Source organism: Phalacrocorax aristotelis, chromosome 1 (genome assembly GCF_949628215.1).
Source record: "Phalacrocorax aristotelis chromosome 1, bGulAri2.1, whole genome shotgun sequence".
Classification (NCBI taxonomy): domain Eukaryota; kingdom Metazoa; phylum Chordata; class Aves; order Suliformes; family Phalacrocoracidae; genus Phalacrocorax; species Phalacrocorax aristotelis.
In genome coordinates, this window is record NC_134276.1 from 157,026,903 (window position 1) to 157,051,225 (window position 24,323).

At 42.2% G+C, this 24,323-nt stretch overlaps 1 protein-coding gene across 1 annotated transcript in view; it reads right to left on the bottom strand.

Annotated features, from left to right (window-relative positions):
• The window catches only part of LOC142055354 (tyrosine 3-monooxygenase-like), a 32,512-nt gene extending 10,243 nt beyond the window's left edge, over window positions 1-22,269 (bottom strand). The window contains exons 1-9 of the mRNA XM_075089250.1: window positions 22,075-22,269; window positions 20,996-21,170; window positions 17,176-17,264; window positions 13,833-13,900; window positions 12,613-12,663; window positions 8,768-8,913; window positions 2,831-2,966; window positions 2,113-2,182; window positions 366-422 (exon numbers count right to left, since the gene is read on the bottom strand). Of these exons, the coding sequence (XP_074945351.1) occupies window positions 366-422; window positions 2,113-2,182; window positions 2,831-2,966; window positions 8,768-8,913; window positions 12,613-12,663; window positions 13,833-13,900; window positions 17,176-17,264; window positions 20,996-21,170; window positions 22,075-22,269 (987 nt within the window). The remainder of the gene's footprint in view (window positions 1-365; window positions 423-2,112; window positions 2,183-2,830; window positions 2,967-8,767; window positions 8,914-12,612; window positions 12,664-13,832; window positions 13,901-17,175; window positions 17,265-20,995; window positions 21,171-22,074) is intronic.
• Window positions 22,270-24,323: the final 2,054 nt, after the last annotated feature.

A 24,323-nucleotide genomic window follows, 5' to 3' on the forward strand; every position in this document is an offset into this window, starting at 1 on the left:
CTTGTGTAGGGGAAAATGCAGGAATCACATTGGGTATCCAGTCTGTTAGGTAAATCTGGAAAGTGAGTTGGGACCCTCCTGTGGCTGAAATTGTGGAAACTCAATTTCAGCAATATATTCGCATAGAAGCAAAAAGAACAAGCATTTCCTCAGGTAGAATCACATGCTTCTGGGATCTCCCAGAGGGACTGCAGACACTGCTCCAGCACCTCTCTAACCTGTGGATGAGGAGAAGAGACAGTCCTGCTGATGCTCCCATTTTTGTAGCTAATCTGAGACACTGGAGAAGAGCCTTCCCTGCACAGTAAGGGATATGCAGCTAAAGGTTTGGGTTTTGCCTCCGATATTATGCCATCTGTACTTACTGTGGCCAGTTTCTCAATCTCTGCTTCAGATGATCCAAGAGAAGCCAGTCCAATATCCTAAAGCAAGTAAGCAAGCAGGCAGTGTTACACGAGTGTGATTATTCAGCCCAAGGGAGAGAAAGAGGGGAAGGGGGAGGACCGCATCATTTCTAGCATGAATAGCATGAACTATTCATTGTTTTTGTCACCCAAAATGACCTTCCATGGCTTCCAGGATGCCTACCTCTCCCTGGCCCCCAGCTACATACCACTGGGAGCCACATTAGATGAGTGTTTAATCCTCAGTGTTCTCTGTGTAAAGTTAACCATCTCTTGGTTTAATGCTAGACTATCACTGGCAGAGATTTATAGGGAGGTGTGAGAAAGAAGGACAGCAATGTGGGTTTTATGTTTGCCATTACCTTTCTGTCTCTCACTCTCTTTCTGACGACCCTTATGAGTGGGTCAGATCCCTGCAGGGAGGATTCTGTTTACTCTCATCTGTGCTCCCAGTTAATTGTTATTCTCACAATAGGAATCTGTAGATGGCTCTTCCTAGCTATCCCGGGAGCCATATCATGCAGCAAACAAACAAAATTAAGGCATTTTCACCATTCATCGTCTCATGTTGAATGGAACAAAAAAGAAATTTCATGGGCTGAATTTTGACTGTGAAAATACTTTGGGAAAAAAAAAAAAAGAAATGTGAAAATTCATTTAAAGTGGTCCCATGTTGTATAATCTGCATTATAGACGGGGAAAAAGGAAAGCTGAAAGTTTTGAAATTGCTAAAATCTCTTATTTCTAATGTATCTTCAGTTCTGAACTGAACTGAAGAGATTTCTTCCAGACTAAATTATAGTCCACTAGGATATTTTAAATACTACTCATGTGAATCTGATAAAACCCAACATTTATGACCAAAATGGAAACTGGCATGTATCCAAGTTGATACAACTGGCAACCACATTACATGATGTGAACTGGTTTTCTTTTTAAGATATTCTCACAGGGACCTACATCACGTAACTCCTCTGCTTTTATTGCCAGTTTCCACACTGGCCACTGATTGATAAGCCTAGAATATGAGTTATCTTCTTCCCTCTGCTCTGGTTTTGAGGCACATTCATAGTTCTGAAGTCTTTAATTATACGAGGTCATTGAGTTCACTTGGGTCTGACACTGACTGCTCATACTAAATAGCCCCTTATTGTACAAAGAAGCCCTGTTTGCTTTTTGGAGCCTTCTCACCAGTGTGAGCAATGCTATGAGAATCTGGTGAGTTGTAAAAGAAAAAACAACTCTAATGAATGACAGGGTGATGGACACAATTAAAGTATCATGTGAGATAAAAATGTACATCCAGAGACAGAACCAGCCTGGGGGCTCGATAGCTGTTGCTGGTTAGGTTCATGTGGTGTAGGACAGGAAGCCAGGGGACCAGCGTAGTCAATACAACTCAAACACGCAGCACCACAGAGGCTCCACTGGCACCCTTCTGCAGACTGACACGGCCCTCCCACAAAGAAGTCCCACAAGAACTGCCTGCCCTTCCTCTTACATGATGGCCATAGAGAGCAGTGCTACCACTCCCTTGGAGTAAATGTCTGCTGGGGCACCACTAGCCCAACACCTATGGACGTTACACCCCCGACACAATCAAGTCTTAAAATAGTGTTTCAGGCACAGTGAGCTGCATGACTTTGAGGCACATCTGGCCTGCTATCCAGAGCAGCTGGTTAAACAGCCAGCAGAGCAAGCTTCTTACCTGTGAGAACTGGGCAAACTCTTTGTCAGCTAGCATGGGAACATGACCCAATAACTCATGGCAGCAGTCTCTGGAAAACAAGTGACCTTCATGCTTAATAAAGGCTTCTTTTCCTGCCCTACATGAGCTTCCCATTAAGAACTTTAGCTGATAGACACCCAAAGGGGAGCTAGTGTGAGGGCTAGTCCACAGTAGCTACCTCCATACGTGGCCTGGCAGGGAGCGTGACAGAGCATTCCCTTCTGCCATGGGGAACCAGCTGCCACCCAGTACCTTGGCTATTGTCTCACTTGGGGTGGCACGGGCACTGGTCTCCCATGTCACAACATCTTTGAAAGGCCCCTGTTTTGTCCCAGCATACAACAAAAGCGTCTGTGTGAACTTGTAATTTCTCATGAAATGTAATTGCTGTTGTCTGGCCAGCACTTACTGGGAGAGTTTCACAGCAGGGAATCAAACCCCAACAGATGGTAACTGAAGGCAGGATGAAAAGATTAAACCAGATATTCTGCAGTCTTTTCCTTCCCCAGACAACTTTGCAAGAGAGACAGAGACCCACACCCTCTCATGCATGACTTCCCCTTCTAACTGTCCAGCTACCAGTTTCTCAAATTGTTTCGTTCTGTGGACTACTGGGTAGAGCTCCAGAGCTGTTCCCAAGAGAATCGTCCCCAACACATTTTAGGAGGATGGGATTGTGCCAGGGCATCAAACTTACGGTTCTGGGGAATGCATAGGAGAAGAGAAATGTCTTATATACTGTGTGCTCTGGAAGACGCGAAATGCCAGGCTGGCAAGGAAGTCACGAGCAGACAGTAGTCCTGCAGCTGGTCTCAGCTGGAAACCTGTTCTCTCTGCAAAGAGAAGAGAGGCTGAATTTAGGCCTTTCTAGGGTTAACTACATAGCACACTTCCTTCAGGTAAGCCGTTTCAGAGGACCTTCGTGTTCTGTTGCAGTAACTCCCTCCACCTAAGCATAGTAGCAACATCCTGGCTTACCATCATCGACATGGCCCTGTTCTGTTATGGGTCCAAATCTGCAACGTCAAACCATTTAGCCATGCATCCTACATATATTCACACAGCAATCATATGAGCTATGGGAGTACTGCCTACCCCAGTTTACATTTTTAGCACATTTACACACATTTATCTACTAAGTCCCACAGGTCAGTGATGTGTCTGAGGTCACATATGATTCTTATAATCAAGCAGGGGACAGAACCTGCATTTTCAGTCCTGCCTAGTCTATTAATTATTGGATTATCTCTCTCACGTATAGTGTATGTAAAAGAAAAACAGAAGTTAGATAAGGGATACACACATCCCGCTACCTTTTTCTGAGAGCTCCTGGCTCTTCCCTGATGCTAGGTTACTGTCTAGCCTCCTCCTGCAGACATTCTTATTCCCTGCACTGAAACCCCTGGTTCCTTGCTCTGTGAAGACAGAAGTAGGTGGACCATAGGTCTGCTCCAGCCTGGGCAATTCTGTTCCTCAATGGGTCTCGTTCAAGATATCCCAGTGGCAGAATTGGAGCATAGTATTCAACTTCATTTCCCTTTGTCAGGGCATGCTCCACAAGTATAAACTAGCTCAGCACTGGCAAAACTTGCTATCAATTTTATCTTTCTGCCCCAACTTTGTTAGAATGGGAACACACAGGAGAAAGAGCAAACAGGTCCTTGTCAGAGAGAAGGGTACTGGAATTTGGCACTTAACCATTTAACATCAGAGTTTCCATCAGTGTTCTCACCTATTCTTAATTTCTGGATATTTTTTTTAACATTATATTTGTCTAGAACTAAATACACAGCCTCCCAGTGATGTGTTGTATGCATTTTGCTTTGCACATGTCCACAGAACAGGACAGAAGAATGCAATAATTTTGCACCATGATTTCAGCTTGTGCTATCAGTGTTAGCCAGGACACCCTGTACTACTACGAAAGGTCTGTGAGAGACGACTAACAAAATAACCAGTCTTATGGTCAGCAGAATACAAAATCTACATTTCCATGGGAAACATGTTGGTGGTCTGCAAAGCTAAGAAAATTGAAAATCACTGCTTTAAAAGAGAGCCAATGATAATCTTTTTGAAGTCCTATATTCAAAATCTGTGTTGCATTCTCAGCTCCCATAAATGACATTTCATTTTCTTTAAAGCACAAAAGTACATTTTAAAAAAAATCAGAAATGTCTTTTTTCTCCCTTCTCAATCCATATTCTATTGTGTCATGAAGCCTGGAACTTAATTTATTTTATGTAAACAAACAAAAAAAAAATCCCACCCAGAAACCAAGCCATTTACAAGATTTGTTTTGGTTTGGTTTTTAATGTTTCTTCCAGCATTTCTTGTCTTGCTCTGTCCGGTTATTAGCACTTTTCTCATTTAAAAGAGAGAGAGAGAGAAGAAAAGGGGGGAAAAAAGCTTCACTGGAAGAATTAGAAGTGACAAAACATCTGAAGCTATAGAGGACAAAAATGAGTGGACAGCAAAGAATGTTTTACCTGACAATGTGAGGGACTAGGTGGTTAGCATTTGCCATGGTTATCTTCCATTGCTCCACTGAATTCAAAGCTAATGGGTACAGAACTGCCTCAAAGCTGAACAACAACAACAACAAAAAAAACAAACCCGTAGAGCTTATTTGTTTCTCTTTTTCTATATCTGAGCAAAGGCATCAGAGTTAACCAGGGAATCAGAAGTCATTGTAAAGCATTTTACTATTCTTCCCGCTCCCCAGTTAAGCAAGCAGGGTATTTGGGGGAAGAGACAGACCATCAGCTATGTCTCCTTAGGCACTGGCCAGGACCTGGCACATGAAGGGTACTCCCTTGCTGCTGATGCCATAGTAAGCCAATCCAGAGGAATGTGAAAATCTCAGAATCCGGTCATCTTTGGACTAAATTCTGAGTCTGAGTGAAGTGAAAACTGCACCAGCTGAAAAATATATCAGACAAGGACCAAGCCCTAAGTAACTCAGTTTTGGAAGGACTATGAAAGAGTCTAGGGAAATTTATATTGCTTTAGCATCCATGTTGGAGGAGCAGGAGGGAAAATGAAAATTACAGTTTATGTTCCCTGAGATGCCCTTTTAAATATAGGCCAGTGAATCAGACTGTCTGCTGACGGGACAGACTTGGCCAGTTGCCTTGAAAAGCCATAGGAAAAAGTTATCTGCTGAAGGTAATATCTGCAAAATCTGAACTTCTATTTCATTACTGCACAGTAAAACCAGCAATCAGTAGAGAATTGGGGGTGTGGCTAATTGGACCTGTTGCCCAAAGATGTCTGAAACCAAAATGAGTTGAAGAGAAAGCCTTTAGCAGTTGACCTAAAGTGATCTGTCAGGCTTAATTCTTGGCCTAAAAACTCATGTATACAGGCCTGTGCGTTGTAGTGTGAGCTTGAGTTCACTGGCTGTAATTTCTTCCAGCTGTGGAGGACAATGAATGCCTAAATCCAAACATCTTTCCTAGAAAGAAAGATGTGCCTAGGTTCATCCAGTTAACCCTTTAGAAAAACACTTTTCATGTTAAACGGTCACATGTTTAACCATTTAAACTCCCTTTAAGTAACTGTGAAATACTTATGATGCAGAGTTCCTTTCTGTTCAAACCAGCCTCACTATCAGGCCAGGTAAGACTAGACACATCTTGTAGTTCAACTTGTATTGAAGTCAAAGGGAATTGCTTGCTTGAGTTCATAGATACTGCTGGGTAGAAGAGAAGATGGAATTTTATCTGGCTGTGTGGGATGGTTATAACATGATCATTTTCTTTCCAGGATATCCCTCTCTCTCTCTCTGCAACCCTATAGTTTATTATACTCAAAGCTGTGCCAGCGGAGGTTTTCCAAAGCTGCACCAGGGGAGGTTCAGATTGGACATTAGGAAGCATTTCTTTACCAAGGGGGTGGTCAAACACTGGAACAGGCTTCCTAGAGAAGCCATCGATGCCCCAAGCCTGTCAGTATTTAAGAGGCATTTGGACAATGCCCTTAACAACATGCTTTAACTTTTGGTAAGTGCTGAATTGGTCAGGCAGTTGGACTAGGTGATCATTGTAGGTCCCTTCCCACTGAAATAGTCTGGTCTGGTCTGGTCTATATGAAGTCTTATCACCACATAGGCAAAAGAATGGTCCAGTCCTCAGTGGTAGTATTTAGCAAAGATATGTGCTGGGATTTATGGCCTAAATGGGAGAGTGGGACAGTTCAGGCCTCACCCAGAGATAACCACTGACAGGAGGAACTGCAATATGCATCTCCACATAGGCTGTAGTTGAAATACATCCACTGTATGCTACAGAACTTTGGGAGGCACATCACAGCCTATAGTTTGGTTGAGGTTTGGTTGGTTGAGAACTGCACACCTGTAATGGAGGAAAGAACCTAAACACACAGTTGATTGATGAGTTGTAAGGAGTAAAAATACTGGCCTTGTGCTAAAAGCCACCCAAATTAGAAACAAATCACAAGAACTCCTTATAAATCATACCCCTCACCCAGTGGCTGCTTGGCATGAGGCTGTCTTTAACACAGATTTTACAGACCTTGCAGATGCTTCTGACTCAGACTGAGTTTGTTACAAAGGAACCTTACAATAACGTCAGTCTTCATGCTGTTCTAGAAAGTATTCTGCATAGTGAAATTACCTTATTAGAGGGAATCATTGAAGATAAATAAGATATCAGTTCAAAGCCCCACATAATGGGACTAAAATAGCTTACTCACTCCTAATTGTGTCTAGCTGTAAACACAGTTCTTTTGAACAAACTTTGTTCCATCTATGCATAATCTTTCACAAAGCCTGTAGCCTGGAGGCTAAACTAATCCAGGTTTTATCTACAGTTTAAGGAGGGTGGGGCCAGTGGTCCCAAGAGCCATTCTTTCCATTTTCCTCAGACACTCATTCCAGATGGAATAAAATGCCTCTGAAGTGCCTGATTCTCATTCTCAGTCAGAATAGTTCAGACAATTAGCTTACACTAAACACTCCATGTTTACAGTAGATGAGTTGAAACTTACTGTGAACATCATCTTAACCATTATTAGCAGAATTTTCAGAATTACCCTTTTTACTTTTTTTTTTTTTTTTTTTTTTTGCTTAGGACAATTTGTATGGCACAGAGAAAATGTAGAACTAGAGCCAACAAAAGAAGTGAGCAGGCGAGCAGGCCCAAATTCCAGGCAATCAAATCCTTTCAACCACCATAGGCAATACAAATAGTATTATGACTGGGTGTTCTTACATTATCCTAAATTCTCCCGCTTTGAAACCACCAGATTCACTTATAGAATATGAATATCTGTGGTAATCAAATCAGCATCACATGATTTCTGGAGCTCTCTGCTGTCAGCTACTGTGTAAATGAGATAAGATTTGATCAACTACTTCATGAGAAAAAATAATTATCAGCCCAGTTACTGAAGGAGGGAAGTAAGATGAGCAGTTGAATACAGGGCAAAATACATGAGAAAATACATAACACATCCACGAAAAAAATTCATACAGCTGGATGTGATGGTCTCATGAGAGATGTTTTTCATATGCCAACCCTCCATTCCCTTACACTAAAGGTGCAATAAAAACTTTGTCATTGAACAGCTTAATCTTCCCTAAATATGGCAATGTCTTAGAAAACTTTTCAGCAACAGAAGGCTTATTCAAGCTCACTAGCATCACCTACTGATATATGGAGCAGGTCACTTGATTTCCTGAATACTGTACTTAAATTGAATTTATTTAAAGTTAAGCCATACTTTTTATTATCTATTTCATCATAGTGATCAGCTGTCCTCCTCTCTCTGGTACATCTTGTCACTGAGAAGAAGCAAGGAGGCTTTAAAGACCACCTTTCTTTATTCATTCTTGATAAAGGTAGGCAATCAGCTGGTTGACACAACACTTGGACTTGGGAATCCGTGCAGCCTGTGGCTGCATAAAAATAATGCAGGCTCAGTTCCCCTCCCACCCCTTGCTAGTCAGCCCCCGGCTAACAGCAGGTAGGTCAGCCTAGCAATCTTACGTGTCCTTTCATCTAAGGCTACATCTTCATGCATTTACAGAGTAGCACCACTGCCTTTCTGCTCTCCTGTCAGCCTCACGGTAGGTACCAAAAAGTGTGGCAAGTGGGGCCATGGAAACAGAAAGAAGCAGTGTTGTTTCAAGACAGCTGATGACTGACTAGCAGGACCTCCTGGAAATAATTTCCTCTAGGACACATTGCTATCCTGTCTCATGCATCAGAAAAAAGTGGATTTGAGAGCTATGTGTGTTTGTACTTGTGTTTGGGTCTTACTAGCAACATAGCTATAGAAGCATAAAATACAGCCAAACCCATAGAAAACCTGTGTGTGGAAGTCATGCTAAGCAGTGTGTTACTGTGGCTGTACTGCTGCTAGTACTGGAATTAGCTGGTTAGCGCTACACAACTGCAGCCACTCACAGAGCAAACACAAACTTACTTACGGCTTGGTCCCTAGATATGCCTGGTATTAATGACCTGCGCTACAGCTCATCTTACACAAGGGAACTCTACAGCTAATCCGCTCTGCTGACCAGCTTGGGTCCTACGAAATGGTTAATGTGTGTATGTGGTGTACAAACATATGCAGGAAGCACTAGAATAAACCACAGTTCATAATGACTGACCTTTTAAAAATCTGGAGACATCCTGGAGTTGAGGTATATTATCCTCTTGGTAGCCACAGTATTTCTCCAGCTGCTGGAAAGCATCCAGGTACTGCATACAGGCATGAGTAGGGTAAAGGCTACTCAGCTTCCTGTAGACTTCTCTCCTGAAAAGCAAAAGCCATATAGCATGACCCACCTCAGTAAAGCAGTACTTATCTGCCCTATCTAGAGACCCACAGAGAAGCATAAACACCTAGCATAGGCCACAGTCTAAAAACCTGAACTCAGGACGCCTGGTGCTTGGAAGCTGATGCTTGGGGGGATGTACCAAAGCATAAGGGGTTTTTGTTTCGATTTTTCTTCAGAAGGTGGGTTCTGTTCAGCAAATCTGTTTTATCACTTCCTACACCCTCCTTTAATGTAACAGGGCTCTAATCCTGATTCAGAAGTGTTTCTTGTTTAGGTATAAGGGTGTTGAAGATATCAAGGAAATCCCAGGGAAAAAGCTGAGGCTGTGGCCCTCCCTATGTTGTACAGTTTAGGGATGGAATGAGTTGGGTACTCCCTCCTTCTCTACATTGGGGTACAACTTGAAATGCCGGTCCCTCCATCTCCATGCTGAAACATAGCCTATATTAGACTCTTATAAAGCTCCTCCTAAAAAAGCACATTTTCTGATACTGAAGAGTAGCATCTGGACAAGCAAAGAGGTTCATACTTTTGCAGTTCAAAATGCCTGGCACGGGCTATGTATTTGAAAGACATGCCAACTTCTTGAAGCATTTAGCCCATTATACAAAAAGACACCAGCTGAAGAAAAATATATATAACCAGATTTGGGCACAGGCTTCAAGCTTCTCCCAAACTTGATGGTGCTTGGATTTAGAGCTGTGGTTTGGAATATATTTAGCTGTTGCAAAATAAACAAGTAGTAATAGGATGGCAAAGAACCTTATAGAAACGGTTATTTTTGTTCAGACATGGCCCTAGGGTGTTAACAATTTTATAAACATTGTTTTATGAAAATTGAGATCATTCTTGGAAATGCTGGCTACGGAAAATGACCTTTTGTTGTTTTTGTATTGTATTTTTTTTTGTGATGCTATTGTTGCTATGGAGGTGATAGCCAGTCCCTGGTAATGGCTCTCTTCATTTGTATGAATGTCTTACACAGTGTGGGAGTAATGAACCAGAATGAAGGGGGGGAGGAAAACCTTAGGAGGAAAAAAAACTAAAAGAACAGAGGGAAACAGTGGCTGCTGTCACTATTGCAAAAGCCGCAGGAGACTGGGCCATTTCCATAGAAGAATTAGGAAAAAATGAGGACTAGAGTTCAAGTGTTGCCCTGGCTTATTTCCCCATAGAATACTACTGACTTCAGCGGGATTGCATAGGATCTGAACCAGTACACAGTTCTTCCCCAGACTGGAGTCTAGAGAGAGCAGGCTTGTTTACACTTCTGCACGTATGGTCTTTTTTATGAAAGTATCATTCTACTGTGTGTCCAAACATTGACTACCACAGAAACATAGGCAGTCTTAGAGACTAGTGATGAATTATCCAAAGCGAAGTGTTCCTCCTCTCTAAGTACCTCTAAGGCAATCGTCTAAGTTCACTCCAAAGTAAACAGAGTAGCAGATATTTCCAGACAACCATTTATCTTGCTCTAATGTAGTGTCTCAAATAGATGTAATGCCTCACCCTATGGAGGTGCTATGACTCAAAGGACCATTGAGCTGCTACTCGATGGTACTTCAGTCCAGAGATGGAAAGAGAAACTGCTGAAAGTGCGGTTTTTTAAATACTGTAGGAAGGAGCCTCGTAATGAAGGATGGAGCCAGCCACTTGAAAGACTTTAAAACCAATGACCTCATTTTACATAAATTTCCTTATTCTTCTAGAAAAAAGTGGCATTATTCAGCTTTATTATGAAGATACGACAGGTGCAGCCCCATAATTTTGTCCTAGATTAGCCCTTTTTCTTCTATTGCTTTTACCCATAAGACATTTTTTGTGACTACTTAGTTTCAGGGCCTTCCAAGAAGCCTGCTTGAAAACAGAAACTCAGATCATCTGTACCCTCTGTTTTCAGAAAGTCATATTTCTTCACTTGATTAGTTTTCATTTTTATAACTGTGTTGCTACAAACTGAAGGCATCCAACAACTCTTCAGAGTGAACACCAAGGGAATTTAGTCCGTGCTACAAATTTCCCATTCAATTGCACAGTGCTCAATTAAGTTGTGCTGTAATGCAGCTGACCTCAGGGCACAGCCCCAGGGGGCTGTGATAACCATTGGGAGGTCTAATTTTGGAAACAGCTTTACAGAAGAAGACAACCTGTTTTGCTGGGGCTGGCTGTTTGGGGAAATGGGTAGATACTCCTTTAAAGGTCTATTCCATTACCACAGTGGGACTAATTCTAGGTGGAGAAGGGCTGGAATGACGGAGGTTGGCAACAAAAAGGAAAAACAGGAAAGAACACAAAATTAAATTTGTTCAAATATGACATTCCCACACGCCATCCCATGCCAAGATTGTTGGCTGGTGGTAGCAATCATGAGCATGACACCGACCATCAATCTTTGACAATTGAAAGATGCTATAAAATCCTATTTGAGCTTTATAAAAATGTGACTGCCTGGATGAGTTGGATGCAAAGTTTCTGTGTGATTGTGGGCAACACCCCTCAAGCTTTCTATGGTACAGTAGATTTTATTTAAAATAAAACAATCACTGAATAAGGTGGGATGGTCCTGTGGTTGAGGTTCTGGCATGAGACATCTAGTGTATGGATTTAATTCCTGGTATTGACATAAAATTTGTGCAAAATTTTGGGCAAATCACTTAAGCTCTAACTTTTTTTGTTCCACAGTTATAAAATGTGGTCATCATCTTTCCTTTTTCCCACCTTTAGGCTGTCTTTCTATTTAAACTGTAAACTTTTCTAAACAAGGATTCTTTCTTATTATGTGCACATGTGGCACCTTGCACAATCCCAGGACTCTGCTCTTAGCTGGGACATGTGACCGTATTTATGTTTGTATTATCATACAAATTTGTAATTATTGCTTCTTACTGAGATTTGTTAAAGTTAGTGGGAGAAAGTGGAAATACAGGTATATGAAATAAGAACCCTGCGTTCCTTCCAGCCTGCCACATGGTTCACATAAAGTCTGCAAACACACTTTAGTTGAATTAAGTTTGTTTCTTTGGTTTTTGAGTGGCAAATCTTCAGGAGAAACAAAGCCCCAGTGAAGAAATGCTGCACCCATGTAAAAGTAACTTGTCTTAATTTCATATGACATCAAAGGCCTTTTTACAGCGTAAATAATGTATCCTGGAAGAGCACTCCAAAATGTCCTTTATGTTCAGTTTGAGAGAATGATACCTATTCACGTTAACAGCAATGAATACTTGGAGGAGAACAAGCAAGGCTGGTCTGTCCTATGAACATTGGATTAGCCACATCCTATGAGTGAACTTCCATCCTGTGAGTGGGCATTTTCTCCTGGTAACAGATCTGGAAATGCGATATTTCTGTCACCACCATATCTGTGGTTAATTAGAGGTCACTTAGAAGAAGTTATGCTATAGGCTTCAGGTGTTTTCTGGCTTCTGATATCTTGATGGGATTAGCAGGCCGGGAGATGGTCAGGAAAATGCATTTTGCTCTAGAAAGTAAATAGTTAAGAACAGCCCTGATAATGCTTTTCTGCAAAACGTATGACCAAAGGGTGACAACTGGAGTAAAATCTGAGATGGATAAATATGGTTTTAAAATGTTAAAAGTCTCACATTGCCAGTCTTTCCTGGGACAGCAGTGAGAAGGCCCAGGAATCAGAGTGTAAGTAACAAACTCACCAAGTTGCAGTCTCCTGCGCTGTGTACTCAATGAGAGGCAAAGGGTCTCCTCTGTAATGAAAAGAGAAAATAATGCATGTATCTAAAGCAGATTTCAAGTTCAGTTTCCAAGTATTATTTTCTTTGCCCGCACCATGAATATTTGCTGTAATGAAGACAGAAACAGCAAAATAGCATGTAACTGAGGTTTTTTGTCTTCGTAGGCTCTAATGTGTGCATTTTGTCCTCTCTTCCAATGCATGGAGGAAACAGAGGGATATGGTAAGTAAGGGAGCCATGTTCTGCTTTACAGAAGAAAAAAGAGGCCTTCAGGCTTATTCTTACCTCTGCTGAAGGCAACCTAGAAACCAAAACACAGTGTGTGCCTTCATAGAAAGTATTCATAAACTCCTCAGCAGACAGCTGCCCAGGTATACACTGCATGGTTATCACTAACTTCTGTGATGGGTGGTCTTCTCTCCATTTCCTCACTGTGGCCTTCTCTCCTCTTCCTCACTGTTGCTTCTTTGGTAGCTTTGTGTTGCTTTTGTGCTGTTTTGTGCTGCATTGTGGTATATGGTGGCAGTGAGAAAACTGTGCTCAGTAGAAGTCTCTCAAGGTTTGGTAGATTTCACCAGTTCTTGGACACCACGAGGCTGACAATCCGTAACCAATTCTACCTATTCACCTGATTGACTCTGTCAGGTGGCAGTCTGATTCTGGTGAAGTTTTACACATTAAGGCAGAAACATTTTCAATCACCCACATGAGACCTGAGAAGTTTTTAGGTTTTTAAGAAGCTAATATACATGGCTAGAGATATTTTGTCAAACAAGTAACAAAAATAGTAAATTGCTTTTCTTTGTCAAAAATACGTTCCTAAAGATTGTTCCTTATAGTTCCCTGAAAAAGATTAGCCTCAGCTCAGGAGCTAGTCCTAAAAGAATTGCAAAACTGAAATGAAAGAGTCATTCTGAGAAATCATCTCTGCTAAGATAAAATACAGCACTAAATAAGATATGAATGCAATTGTAAGATTTTTATCTTAAGGCATCTTTGCTGTGTTGTGGGAAAAGTCTATTTCATAGAGAGTGAAAGATTCTGTGGATAAATTCTATTTTCTAAAAGATAGTCCTATTGATACATTGACAGAAGATTAAGATTCTCGTATTTTTTGTACACGAAGATTTCTGAAAGTGTATGTAGACTGCTGAAGTGTCTTTTAAGCAGCTTATACTTACGCTCTGTAATTAAAGGCAAGGTCAGCAAAGAATGCCCTCCGTTTCTTATACTCCAGGTCGGCGTATCCCTGAGTTAGAAAATAATTCAAAAAAAGTTTTACATTAAGGAAGATCTGTGGGCATAAATAAATTTGCTAACAGAAGCATTTAGAAAACCTAGGCCTCAAACATGTTATTTTCTCTGAGGCAATAAATCTTGAGCCTTATGAACGGGGTAAGCCAAAGTCAGTTACATCTGTGAACTTTTGATGAAAACTTGGAGCCTGTGACCAGAATGGAAAGTAACATAGATTGGTGGGAAGGTTTTGGAGATGTTCATAAATGCTACATCACAGACCATTACACTTACAGTCAAATTTAAATGCCTATCACATTAAAAACTGAATTGAAATAGGGGTGTCACTTCTGCTAGGAAAGATCTGAATCTCTGAATCATTTCTTTCCTGCGCTAAGCATGAAGGTTGCAGTATAGGGCTGTGATGGACATGGTGGTACCAAGCCTAGTAACACCTCGCCAGAGAAAGTACACTGCACCTGCACCATACCCTGCCCTTTGGGTGAAGAAGGGGTCCTCCCTGGCTAGAAATCATTAGAACCACCACTGAACCTGTAGAAAGTACAAGCTTTCAGCTCAATCCCCCCTTGGCCATTTACTACCACGTTATGATAAAGACAGATTCAGCGGTATCTGTTTAAAGGGGCAGTTTACTTATTAAATACCAGATTTTTCTTTTCACCTCCTCAGTGTTTACTAGAAGCTGAGCTTCAAGCAGGCTTCTCCAGATATTCAATATGAATAGAGATGTGGAATCAAATTCCTTTGAATTTTACATCATTCATAATAGGAATAAAATCTGAAATCTGGCACTGTGTTACTAATATAACTCATAAAGCAGCGTTGATCAGCATCACTGTACAAATATTTATTATTCTAAAATATTCAGAATTTACTGGAACCACTTTGCATACTGCAAGCCAAATTTCTCCCTTAGGTTTATTCACATAATTTTCAGTGTAGCAATAATACCAGTAACACTGCAGTTAATGAGTATTGTGTGCGTGAATCTGAGGAAAGAACTGGATCCCGAGAGCATGTTTATTTTTGTCATGTGTTATGGATAATATGTTCATTCAGATGCCTCCCTTGCTTGTCAGTAGCTGTAACAAGTCCATGCAAAACACATGGAAAAGCCATCGGGCCAGACTAGGGTTGATGTTGTGACCTGTCAGCTTTGTCCCCATTGTTCCCAGGGCTCTGTACCCACCCTCTGAGCAGCAGGAGCCTCCTGGGGGACCGCTACAGCCAGTGTCAGGATGCCCCTGAGACTGGTGTCACAGTGTCATCGGTTTGCTTTTCTGGCTATTAATGAGGCAGTAAAGAACAAAGTGAAGCTGTTGAGCTGGACAGACCAAATTACCCATTCAGTAGTAAATGTGTATGCAAAATCTCTGCTGAGCCATCCGTGTATTTGATACTTTCCTCCAAAGTGTCTACTTATGAGCCACGCTTAGCAGTATAGTAAATGAGCCCATATTGTGCTCCTTCCTGCCACAGGCAAATGATTTTCAGTGCCTGAGCTAACTTGTTTCAAGTTAGTTTAGGTATCTCTACATTCCACTGCATTCTGCAGTGTAGATTTATCCCCACTCAATGCTTCCGTAACTCTACACCATTGGTGCTTTCTCTCACCCTCTTCAGTGCTCATACTTCCTATTTAGCAAAGTCGGAAGGGAACTTAGTCCAATACAAAGAGTTCCCAATGTGCATTCATTTATCTCATGATAAATGGCCTCAGAGCTAGCTTAGAAAAATGACAAATACTTGGATTGTTTCTATCAGAAAGATGTGAGCAAGAATGAAAGATGTTCTGATTAAGGAGGATATGAAGCCCTCCTAGGGCATTATAGTTTAATAAGTGATTCTCAGAAATAGAGGATAGAATTGGGAAGTTTTTTGTACCACACAGAACTGTACATAGCTAACAACATTAACATTATGTAGGTTAATAAAAGGATCTAAACAGAATTCAGACATTTAGAAAAGGGAGTGGCAAAATCTTGTAAGTTCTGTTAACATCTATCTAAATTTTCCTTGCATTTCTCAATGCAAAGTCTGTCCTTTTTTTCTCCTTTTCATGCATCACTTCTATGTGATGTTTGGCAGAATGCTTCACAACAGTTCTGTGACCTACCCTGTCAGTCAGCAAATGGCCCTTTGGATTCCCTTATTTGTCTATACCTAACTCATATCTCATCTGTACTAAAGTGAGAAAGCTTTGATGAGAAACAAGTGTGTGTTTGTTTGTTCCCAGTACTTTGCCTTAATATTATCATCACTAGAGCAGGACTCTACAGTGTGTTTTTCCTCTTCCTTCTCTTGGAGTTTCTGCTTATGCCAAGGCTAAGAGTACGCACACAAAACTGTTAGGAGTAAAGCCCTTTTTGAAGCCCACGCATAACCCAGACCTGAATCCAAGGGAAACCCCATCACAAATTGTCTAACAATATTTTGCAGAGTAAGATCAATAAATACTGCCAAAATCCTGGCTCCAAAGACCTTGTGAAAAGTCAGATGCAAATTAGGATTATAATCTTTCCAGTTTGCTTCCTATTTAAACTTTAGATGCTTACCTCAGCCGAAATCACTAGACCTCCTGAGCTTCCCCAGTCACAGTTTTATCTCCATTCAGGTATTATATCCATTAATCAGCGCTGCCATGTATTTATCTTATTTTCTGTCTAGACAATTTTTGCAAGGTTAAGCATAATACTCCCCTCTGTGGGATCTGAGGATCTGGTATTTATTAGTGACTAGCTCTTTGCCCCTTGTTCTCATTACCATCCTCTGTACATTTGCACTTGAATGAGATTCCTGGCATATGCAAAACTAAGAATGCAGATATGAACTATCTGAAAGGTCAAAACATAAAAAACACAAAGAGCAGAAGGCTGGGGAACTTGACTGTTATGTGGACTGGCTAGTATGAAGTAAACACACTTCAAATATATCGGGTGAAATAAAAACCAACAGGTTGTTTGTTTTTTTTTTTAACTAAACAATGAAACGTAAACTCAGTCTAAAGAATATTTTAAATAGGAATTACTTCAGCCTGTGTCTGATGTTGATCATATGTACCTTGATAAATCAGGACCCATAAGCTTTTCTCATTATTAAGTTATTCATTCTATAGTCCCTAATTCCACTGAAGATCAGCCTTTATCCAACCCTTCGTTTTTTCTGCCTTTTCATGAGTATTTCTTTACTCCTGAAATTCTCCTTACAAAAATTTCCCTACAGAGAATTTCTTTTTTAAAAATGAAATAACAGTGATGTCAAACTTACAGGGTGACCATGGTCCAAAATGGGATCATACTTAGTGACCAGGTGGTGACACTTGTCCAGATCTTGGATTTTTCTAGGGAACCAGGGCACTGGAGAGAAAGCAGCAAGAGCTGATTGACATTGGATCAAAAAATTTTTAAAAGACACAGAAATTAAAAATTGTGTTGAAGATTACAAGCTTTCTTTTCATCAATATCTAAGAATATTCATATCTACATGTCACCATATGTCAGCAGTTGAATTAATTTGCTGACCGAACCGGCAGACTGGATGAAAAATGATCTGAAACTAATTTGCAGTTATAGTCTCTCACTTTTAATTAGTAGAAACAATTTCTAAAGGCAAAATTATTTATTTTTGGTCCAAATGAGCTGTTCTGTTTTACACAGCACAACAAATTTATTTTTACATTTTGGATTTAAGAAAACACTTTGATCATGTCTAAAAAGTAGTCTTAAATTTTCATATCTTTAAAAGTGAAAGCAAAATTTTAAAAGGAAAACATGAAATTTCTAGAAACAAACAGGCCAAGAAGTATCCTGACTTCAAGTTTTTTCCTTTTGGCTTTTTTTTTTTTTAGCAAAATTTTTCTAGCATTAGCTGAATTTCCAAAGAGTTTCACTCCCCTGAAGTAGGGACCTTTTCTGGTGAAAGGAGGTTGTAGTCAGGAGGGTGTCAATCTCTTCTATCAAGTAACAAGTGGAAGGACAAGAGGAAATCGCCTCAAGTTGCACCAGGGGAGGTTTTGATTGGATATTAGAAAAAATCTTTCTACTGAAAGGTTTGTCAAGCATTGGAACAGGCTGCCCAGGAAAGTGGTTGAGTCACTGTCCCTCGAGGTATTTAAAAGACATGTAGTTGTGATGTTTAGGGCCATGGTTTGGTGGTGGACTTGGCATTGTTACGTTAATGGTTGGACTTGATAATCTTAAAGGTCTTTTCCAACCTAAACAATTCTATTATTCTGTGATTCTCTGAATAAAATAAAAATAAAGTGTGCTCATTTTAATTTAAGTTCCAGCATTTATAACCAATTAATTAAGGAAACACTGAGCAAAGACAAAACTGATACTGCTTTCTGAGGTCAGACTGATGCTGTGATCCAACTTAGTGTGTTAAAGCTCAGAAAAGGTCCATTTGTGGTCACGTTAATCTCATACTTGACAAGAGACCAGGCATCTGTACTGAATGGCAATTTAGCTTTAGCCCTATTATATTATATCCAGGCACAGCCAGTTCACAAAGGCACAAGGCTACAAATACACAGTAATTTGGGGAAATTCCAGTTCTTTGATACATTTATGGCCAATTCTGTGATAAGAAGGGAGAAATATTAGTCTAACAGGTGTCTTACATCACCCCAGAATTATTTGCTGAGCCATTGTCTTTGGCTGTACTAATAGTTCTGCATGCAAGGTGCCTGTTCTGACATTTATGGCCATATCGCCTCAAAATCTGTACCTGATCATAAGTCCTCCAGTGTATGTCCTCCGTACACATCTTGCCTATCCCTTACTGAGTCCTGGGAGAGTGCAGAGAGGCTAAAGGAGAGGGGAGGAAGGACCATGGCAGAACCCTCGGCCCAGTTGCAGAAATGGATGCAGCCAATAAAGCAGGGATGGTGCTTAATTTGGGTAAAGGCACCTATGGGCAGGACATTGTCTCATCACTGTCTGTCAGCAAAGTGCTTGGGAAGGGCTATCTGGTTCACCTAGAAACTCTGAAGAAACAAATAAAAAGTCCATGTGGGAAAAAAAATAGATTAATCCAGGAGCTTGAGCCTCAGGTGACAGGGATAGCCGGAACGTACATATTTGCATCTTCCGAGGAAAATAATTGGTGACCAGTAAGCATGTTTATACAACTTAGATGTCTCCTAGTTACCAATGTGCTCTCACAGGCATCTGCAAACCCCACTAGAAAGTGAAACTACGGCTAGCCTCTTTGAATAAGATGCACTACCACTTTCAATAAGATATATCAGTGAAATGGCCGCTAGCCAATCTTAGACCTAGGGACTAGCTAAGCTGAAAATGCTCTGACGCTTTAGCACCCCTAAATTCACCTCAGTTGGACCAAAACTATGAAGAGCTTTACGGCCAAAACCTCCAAATCCCCAGTTCTTGCTGGTGCCCACAAGTAAGGTGTCTCTGTGGGCCATGAATAACAACTCTGACCTTTTCATCTTGAAGTCAAATGAACTGCTTAGGGCATTACTGAATTCTGGGGTCTAAAACACCCAGAGAAGACTGTTTACAAACTAAGGAGTGTTGTGTGTAAGTCTGAGCTACCTTAGAAACAGAAAGACTCTGGCCATTTTCATACCAGTTATGTTAATTCTAGCATCATTACATCCAAAATAAGACTGATTATTTTTAAGGTTGTTGTTCAAAACCATAAGAAAAAGGAAAATGTGAAGAAAACTAAGTCCCTAATATTCCTCTGCTTTAACCATAAAAACATTGTCTTTTAACAGTCCCTTGTTTTTATTGTAGATCCCAGTCTCAGTAGTCCCAGTCCCTGAAACTAACTGCTAATTCTGAGCATAAACCTCTCAACTCCCAAGGAAATCTTAAAGAAATACTTCTTCTGCTCCAAAACCCTCTTTGGCTCTCCACTTTCCCTGATGAGAGCGATATATCCTTTTGGTATCCCCACAGTTCCTGAGAGCAGCTTGGCACGTTCTGTCTCTAATCACTAGCCTGAAGGTGAATTTCAAGCAATAACCAAAGGCATTCAAACAGGGCTGTATTAGCTAAAGGGGCCCTGGGGACTTCTGCCTGGCCTTGTCAAGGGTGGGAAACCTCATGGCAATTCTGTATTCAGAGAATTCAACCTATGAGATGGACCCTCCTTCATCTCATCTGTCAGGGACACCTCTGGCATCCTTGGGATTGTATTAAAGGTCTCTAACAGCTTGTTGTATTTACCAATCCCCTACCTGCCTGTAAACAGGAAAAATACTGATCTACGTCTGGCAAACTCACTTTCCATCCTGATGACTGATAGGGATTGTGACTCAAATACAGCACAGGCAGTGGAGGAGCCACTTGCAGCACTTTGTCAGCTGAAAAACTGTTCCTAAAGTGCAACCTTTGAAGCTGCACAACTGCCAAAGAGGCTTTTCAGGTGCCTGGCAAAATGTCTGAAGCTCTGTTACTCCAGATTTGGCAGTGGGTCTGTTCTCTACAAGAGCTCATCCCCTGGTTCTCCCAGCCTGCCCTGCAGGCCTTCTGCTGACCATCTCTCCCTCTTGTACTCTGGACACTTCTTTGAGCTGGTTGCATTTAGCTCTTCTCAGTGAAGGAGCAATCTAGCTACAGACAATACTGCAGGATCCAGATGTTTATGGACACCATAAACAGAGAGCTACTGCTTCTTTTAATAAAACTGACACAATACACTACAAGTAAATGAAACATTCAGACCCTCTGCTATACCATTGTGTTCCTGTCAAGTGTCTGTGTTCACCTCGGGGTGGTCAGTTCTCTGCACAGCTCTCAGCTCTCAGCCCATGATCTTCCTGTCATTGAGGAGTTTCCAGTTTCTCCTCAGCTTCCTGTTTTACTCTATCCCTCTCATCTCCCTTTTTGCTGGAATGATTTCCTCACCTCAGTTCCACTGGCTATATGATGAAATGCCTCCCTTTCCATAAAAATGGGAATGGTTCCAATTCAGGGAAAACTGTCATACAGTGAAGAAAAATGGATGTGTGCTCACCTGATTCCCAGACTAATTCAATTACTATTATGAAGCTAATGCTAAAAAAGTTACTACAAAAATAAACAAAACATCACTAACAGATGCATAGGTTTCTTACCTTTGTCTTCTCCGCTAGTTTTCACATCCTCTGCTACTCTCTTTAAGGAGTTGATGAGGACACTAGCATCAGCACTGTCAACTTCACATTCAACAAAAATGTCAAGATTATCAGCAGAGTTCTTGGGCTTTCTGGCTTGTCTGGTTTCAAAGTGATGGATCTGAGTTTCAAACATCTGCAAGAGCCCGATGTTCATATGATGAAGCTTCTCCAAACACTAAAAATCCAGGTAAGTCTGGATACACTTCTACAATGTCTTTAAAAGGTGACTAAAAGAGATCTTAACAAGAAGTGCATGTTAAGCAATGAAGCCTAATAATGCCCTGTTTAGAAGGAGATAAAATATAGGCAGAGGTAAAGATTAAACACTGTAGAATTAGGTAGAGATAGATGGAGATGAAAGATGAGATACTGTTGACTGTAGCATTTCATTTGTGCCAAAATAACGAATGAGTGCCTGGGTAACTCTTAAGACCCTGACAGAATGAAAAAAGATCTATTGATCTATATTAACACCATAATCATTATATAATTGCAAACGATTAAAAATAACAAATGTAATACTTTCATTTTCACAGATGAGAGTGAGCACCTGGTAGGGATACTTCAAGTGCCCTGAATATATAATGCCTCTATGGTTTACAGCTCTTGTGTTCTCTGTATCTCCTGCCCAATATGCAGAGAAAATTCATTAGCTTCTAACATCCCCACAGTCTGAGTACTTGAAATGCTCACATGTTGTTTAGTCATGGCTGGCCACTACAACTACTGGAAAGAAATAATGGATTGGTATATGCTCTAAACAGCCCTTTAATAAAATGATGATTCTTCTAAATTACTATGTCCAACTGCTCCCTCCCTCCAGAGCACTCTCATTCTTCACCTGGAGAGGTCAGCCAACCTCTCTGAGCAGCTGTAGCAAAACAAGGACAATGAGAAAGCGGGAAAGCAGGTGGAGGCATAAGTTAGGCAGGGAGCCGAAGAACAGTGAGAGAGAGGGACATGCAAAGTGGGAGAGATTAAGGCAATAGGGACAGAAGAGAGGGCTCAGGGGAGGAAGGGAATGGTGAGGTCTGTACCTCAAAGACTTTGGCTGCCTTAGAGAGCTCAATCTTCCTCACGTTGCAGAGGGTGAAGGTCAGGATGAGAGTGGTTCTGTCATCCTCCCTGTTGGAGTCCAGGCTGCCTCGCCTGTTCAATGACTCTATGCCATGCATCTCCTTCCTGCTGGCCTCTGACTTTCGGCCTGAGATCCCCACAAAGTCAGTCTTCATTGGGAGACAGGGCAATGAATTGCAATTGCCAGATGTTGAGTAGAAACTGCCTGAGGATGTGAGTGCTTCTTCCTGAGCAATGGACAGGGATGTGGTAAACTGGAGATGCTGTGTTTGTATGTGGGTGGTGAGATCAGAGCTGCCAGACAGCAGCAAAACAAGCTGGTTTCTACTGTGTTAGGTGTAGGGACATTTATGTTGGCCATGCCAGACACATCAAGGGAAACCGCCTGTGTAGGATATGCGCAAGAGCCCAAGATAACCCTCCTCCTCTGGGTAACTTCAAAGCGGGGCCCTCCTGTTCTGTTTGAAGGTGTCTGCAAACCGTTCAACCCTGGAGATGGGCTCCTTTGTGGAGAGGCAATTAGCCTGACCCCCATTTACATCTCCCACTGTGGAGTGCCCAGCACAATGTTTGAGACTGTCCTTCCTCCCCACCCTCTTACCTCACTGGGGCCCCCTCTGCATTAACCATGCCCCCAGGGAACCAAAGGAGCTCTAAGTGGTGTCCCCTCTACACAGACACAATTGTGGGAGTGGCAGAGAGACCTGAGCCAAAGCCAAAGTTCATTGCCTAATTCTGAGCTTTTCCCACCCAAAGGAGCTGACCTGTTCTACTTTAGACCTACAAGAGCTGAGTGCGGCCTCAAGTCTAAGTTCCTCTGCTGGAACTTGTTTCTGTCATTATTTTATCTCCAGTGAGGCAGAGTCTCAAAAAGCCCAGGGTCACATCTTTCTCACAGCTGGCAGGGCAAGCTTAGTGGGGATTCAGGTCTGCTTCTGCCAGGGCATGGCATCCCTTGACATCCACAAACATGTTTCTGGGTATGAGCACCTGTGTCTTCATACCCCAAGTTACAGCGTACTGGAACCCCTGTGAAGGTAATCTTGCAGGCTCACAGAGGAGCCAACCCCTCTGACCTCCCTTTGCAGATGGATCCATTTCTAATATGCCCTTGCTGATCCTGGCTGGGTCACATATCCCAGTGCTGTTGCCCCCTCCCTGGCCAAGGAAGACAAAGACAGTGCCAACAAATTTTTTTCTCCAGAGACCATGACAGCACCATGTTTCCCCTTGGCCCATGACAGAGCACTAGGAAGGTCTGGATTTCCCCACCTATTGCCTGGTGAGACAGAAAACCCAAGGCGAATCTTGAAGCACCGTGCCTAGTAGGCAGGAGCCAGCGTCCTGAGGAACAATGGCCCATCCAGACCTCGGGCACTGCAGGTTTGCACAGCGTGGCAAGTGCCAGCCCGGGAAGAGGTGTCCCCCCGACGCTCCCCAGCCCGGCCCCGGGCCGGGGCGCGGCGGGAGCCGGCGCCGCCCCCGGGCAGGGCAGGGCCGGCCGCTGTCCGCGGTGCTGAACCCGGCCCGGCTCCGGGCCGCCGCAGCCTCCGCCCCGTGGGCTGCCCCGGGCTCCCACCCCCGCCGCCTCACGTCCCGGGGGGCTCCGGGAGGGCAAGGGCACACTTCAGAGGCGGCTGAGTTGCAGCTGCAAACTGCAATTCAGTTTTCAGAAGAAGTGGGCTTTAAGGGGGCAAAAGGCTTTTCCCCCAGCAGTAGTGGCAAGGCTGGGCACAGGAGAACAAGCTGAGCTGAGTCTGACTATCTGAGTCCAAACTGGGCCTTTCCCATGAAGAGTGGGTGCAGGCACCCCCACGTCCACACCACAGGCATGGAACAAACAACAAATGGCACAAGGTCGCCTACTCCAGCTACATGTGGAAAGCCCTTGGGCACAAGATGCACATTTATGGCACTGATCACAAATACTGGCAGAGCAGGGACATCAGAGTCCTACGGCTGTCTTTGTACTCCAGTGTCAGAGCCCCATTTCTGTATGTTTGTACAACACTAGTCATAGTTCTATGTATGAATTGAGGTTTCTTCATAGAGCTAAACTGGACTCATCAGCCAGTGTGACAGTTTAAGCAGCATAGGCAGAACTTACATCACAGCTTTGCAGCCCACTGAGAAACCAGCATAGAAAGCCCTAGCTCTCCAGCTGGTGAAATGTCCTTGCCCAGACAGCGGACACTCCAATACCACCCTG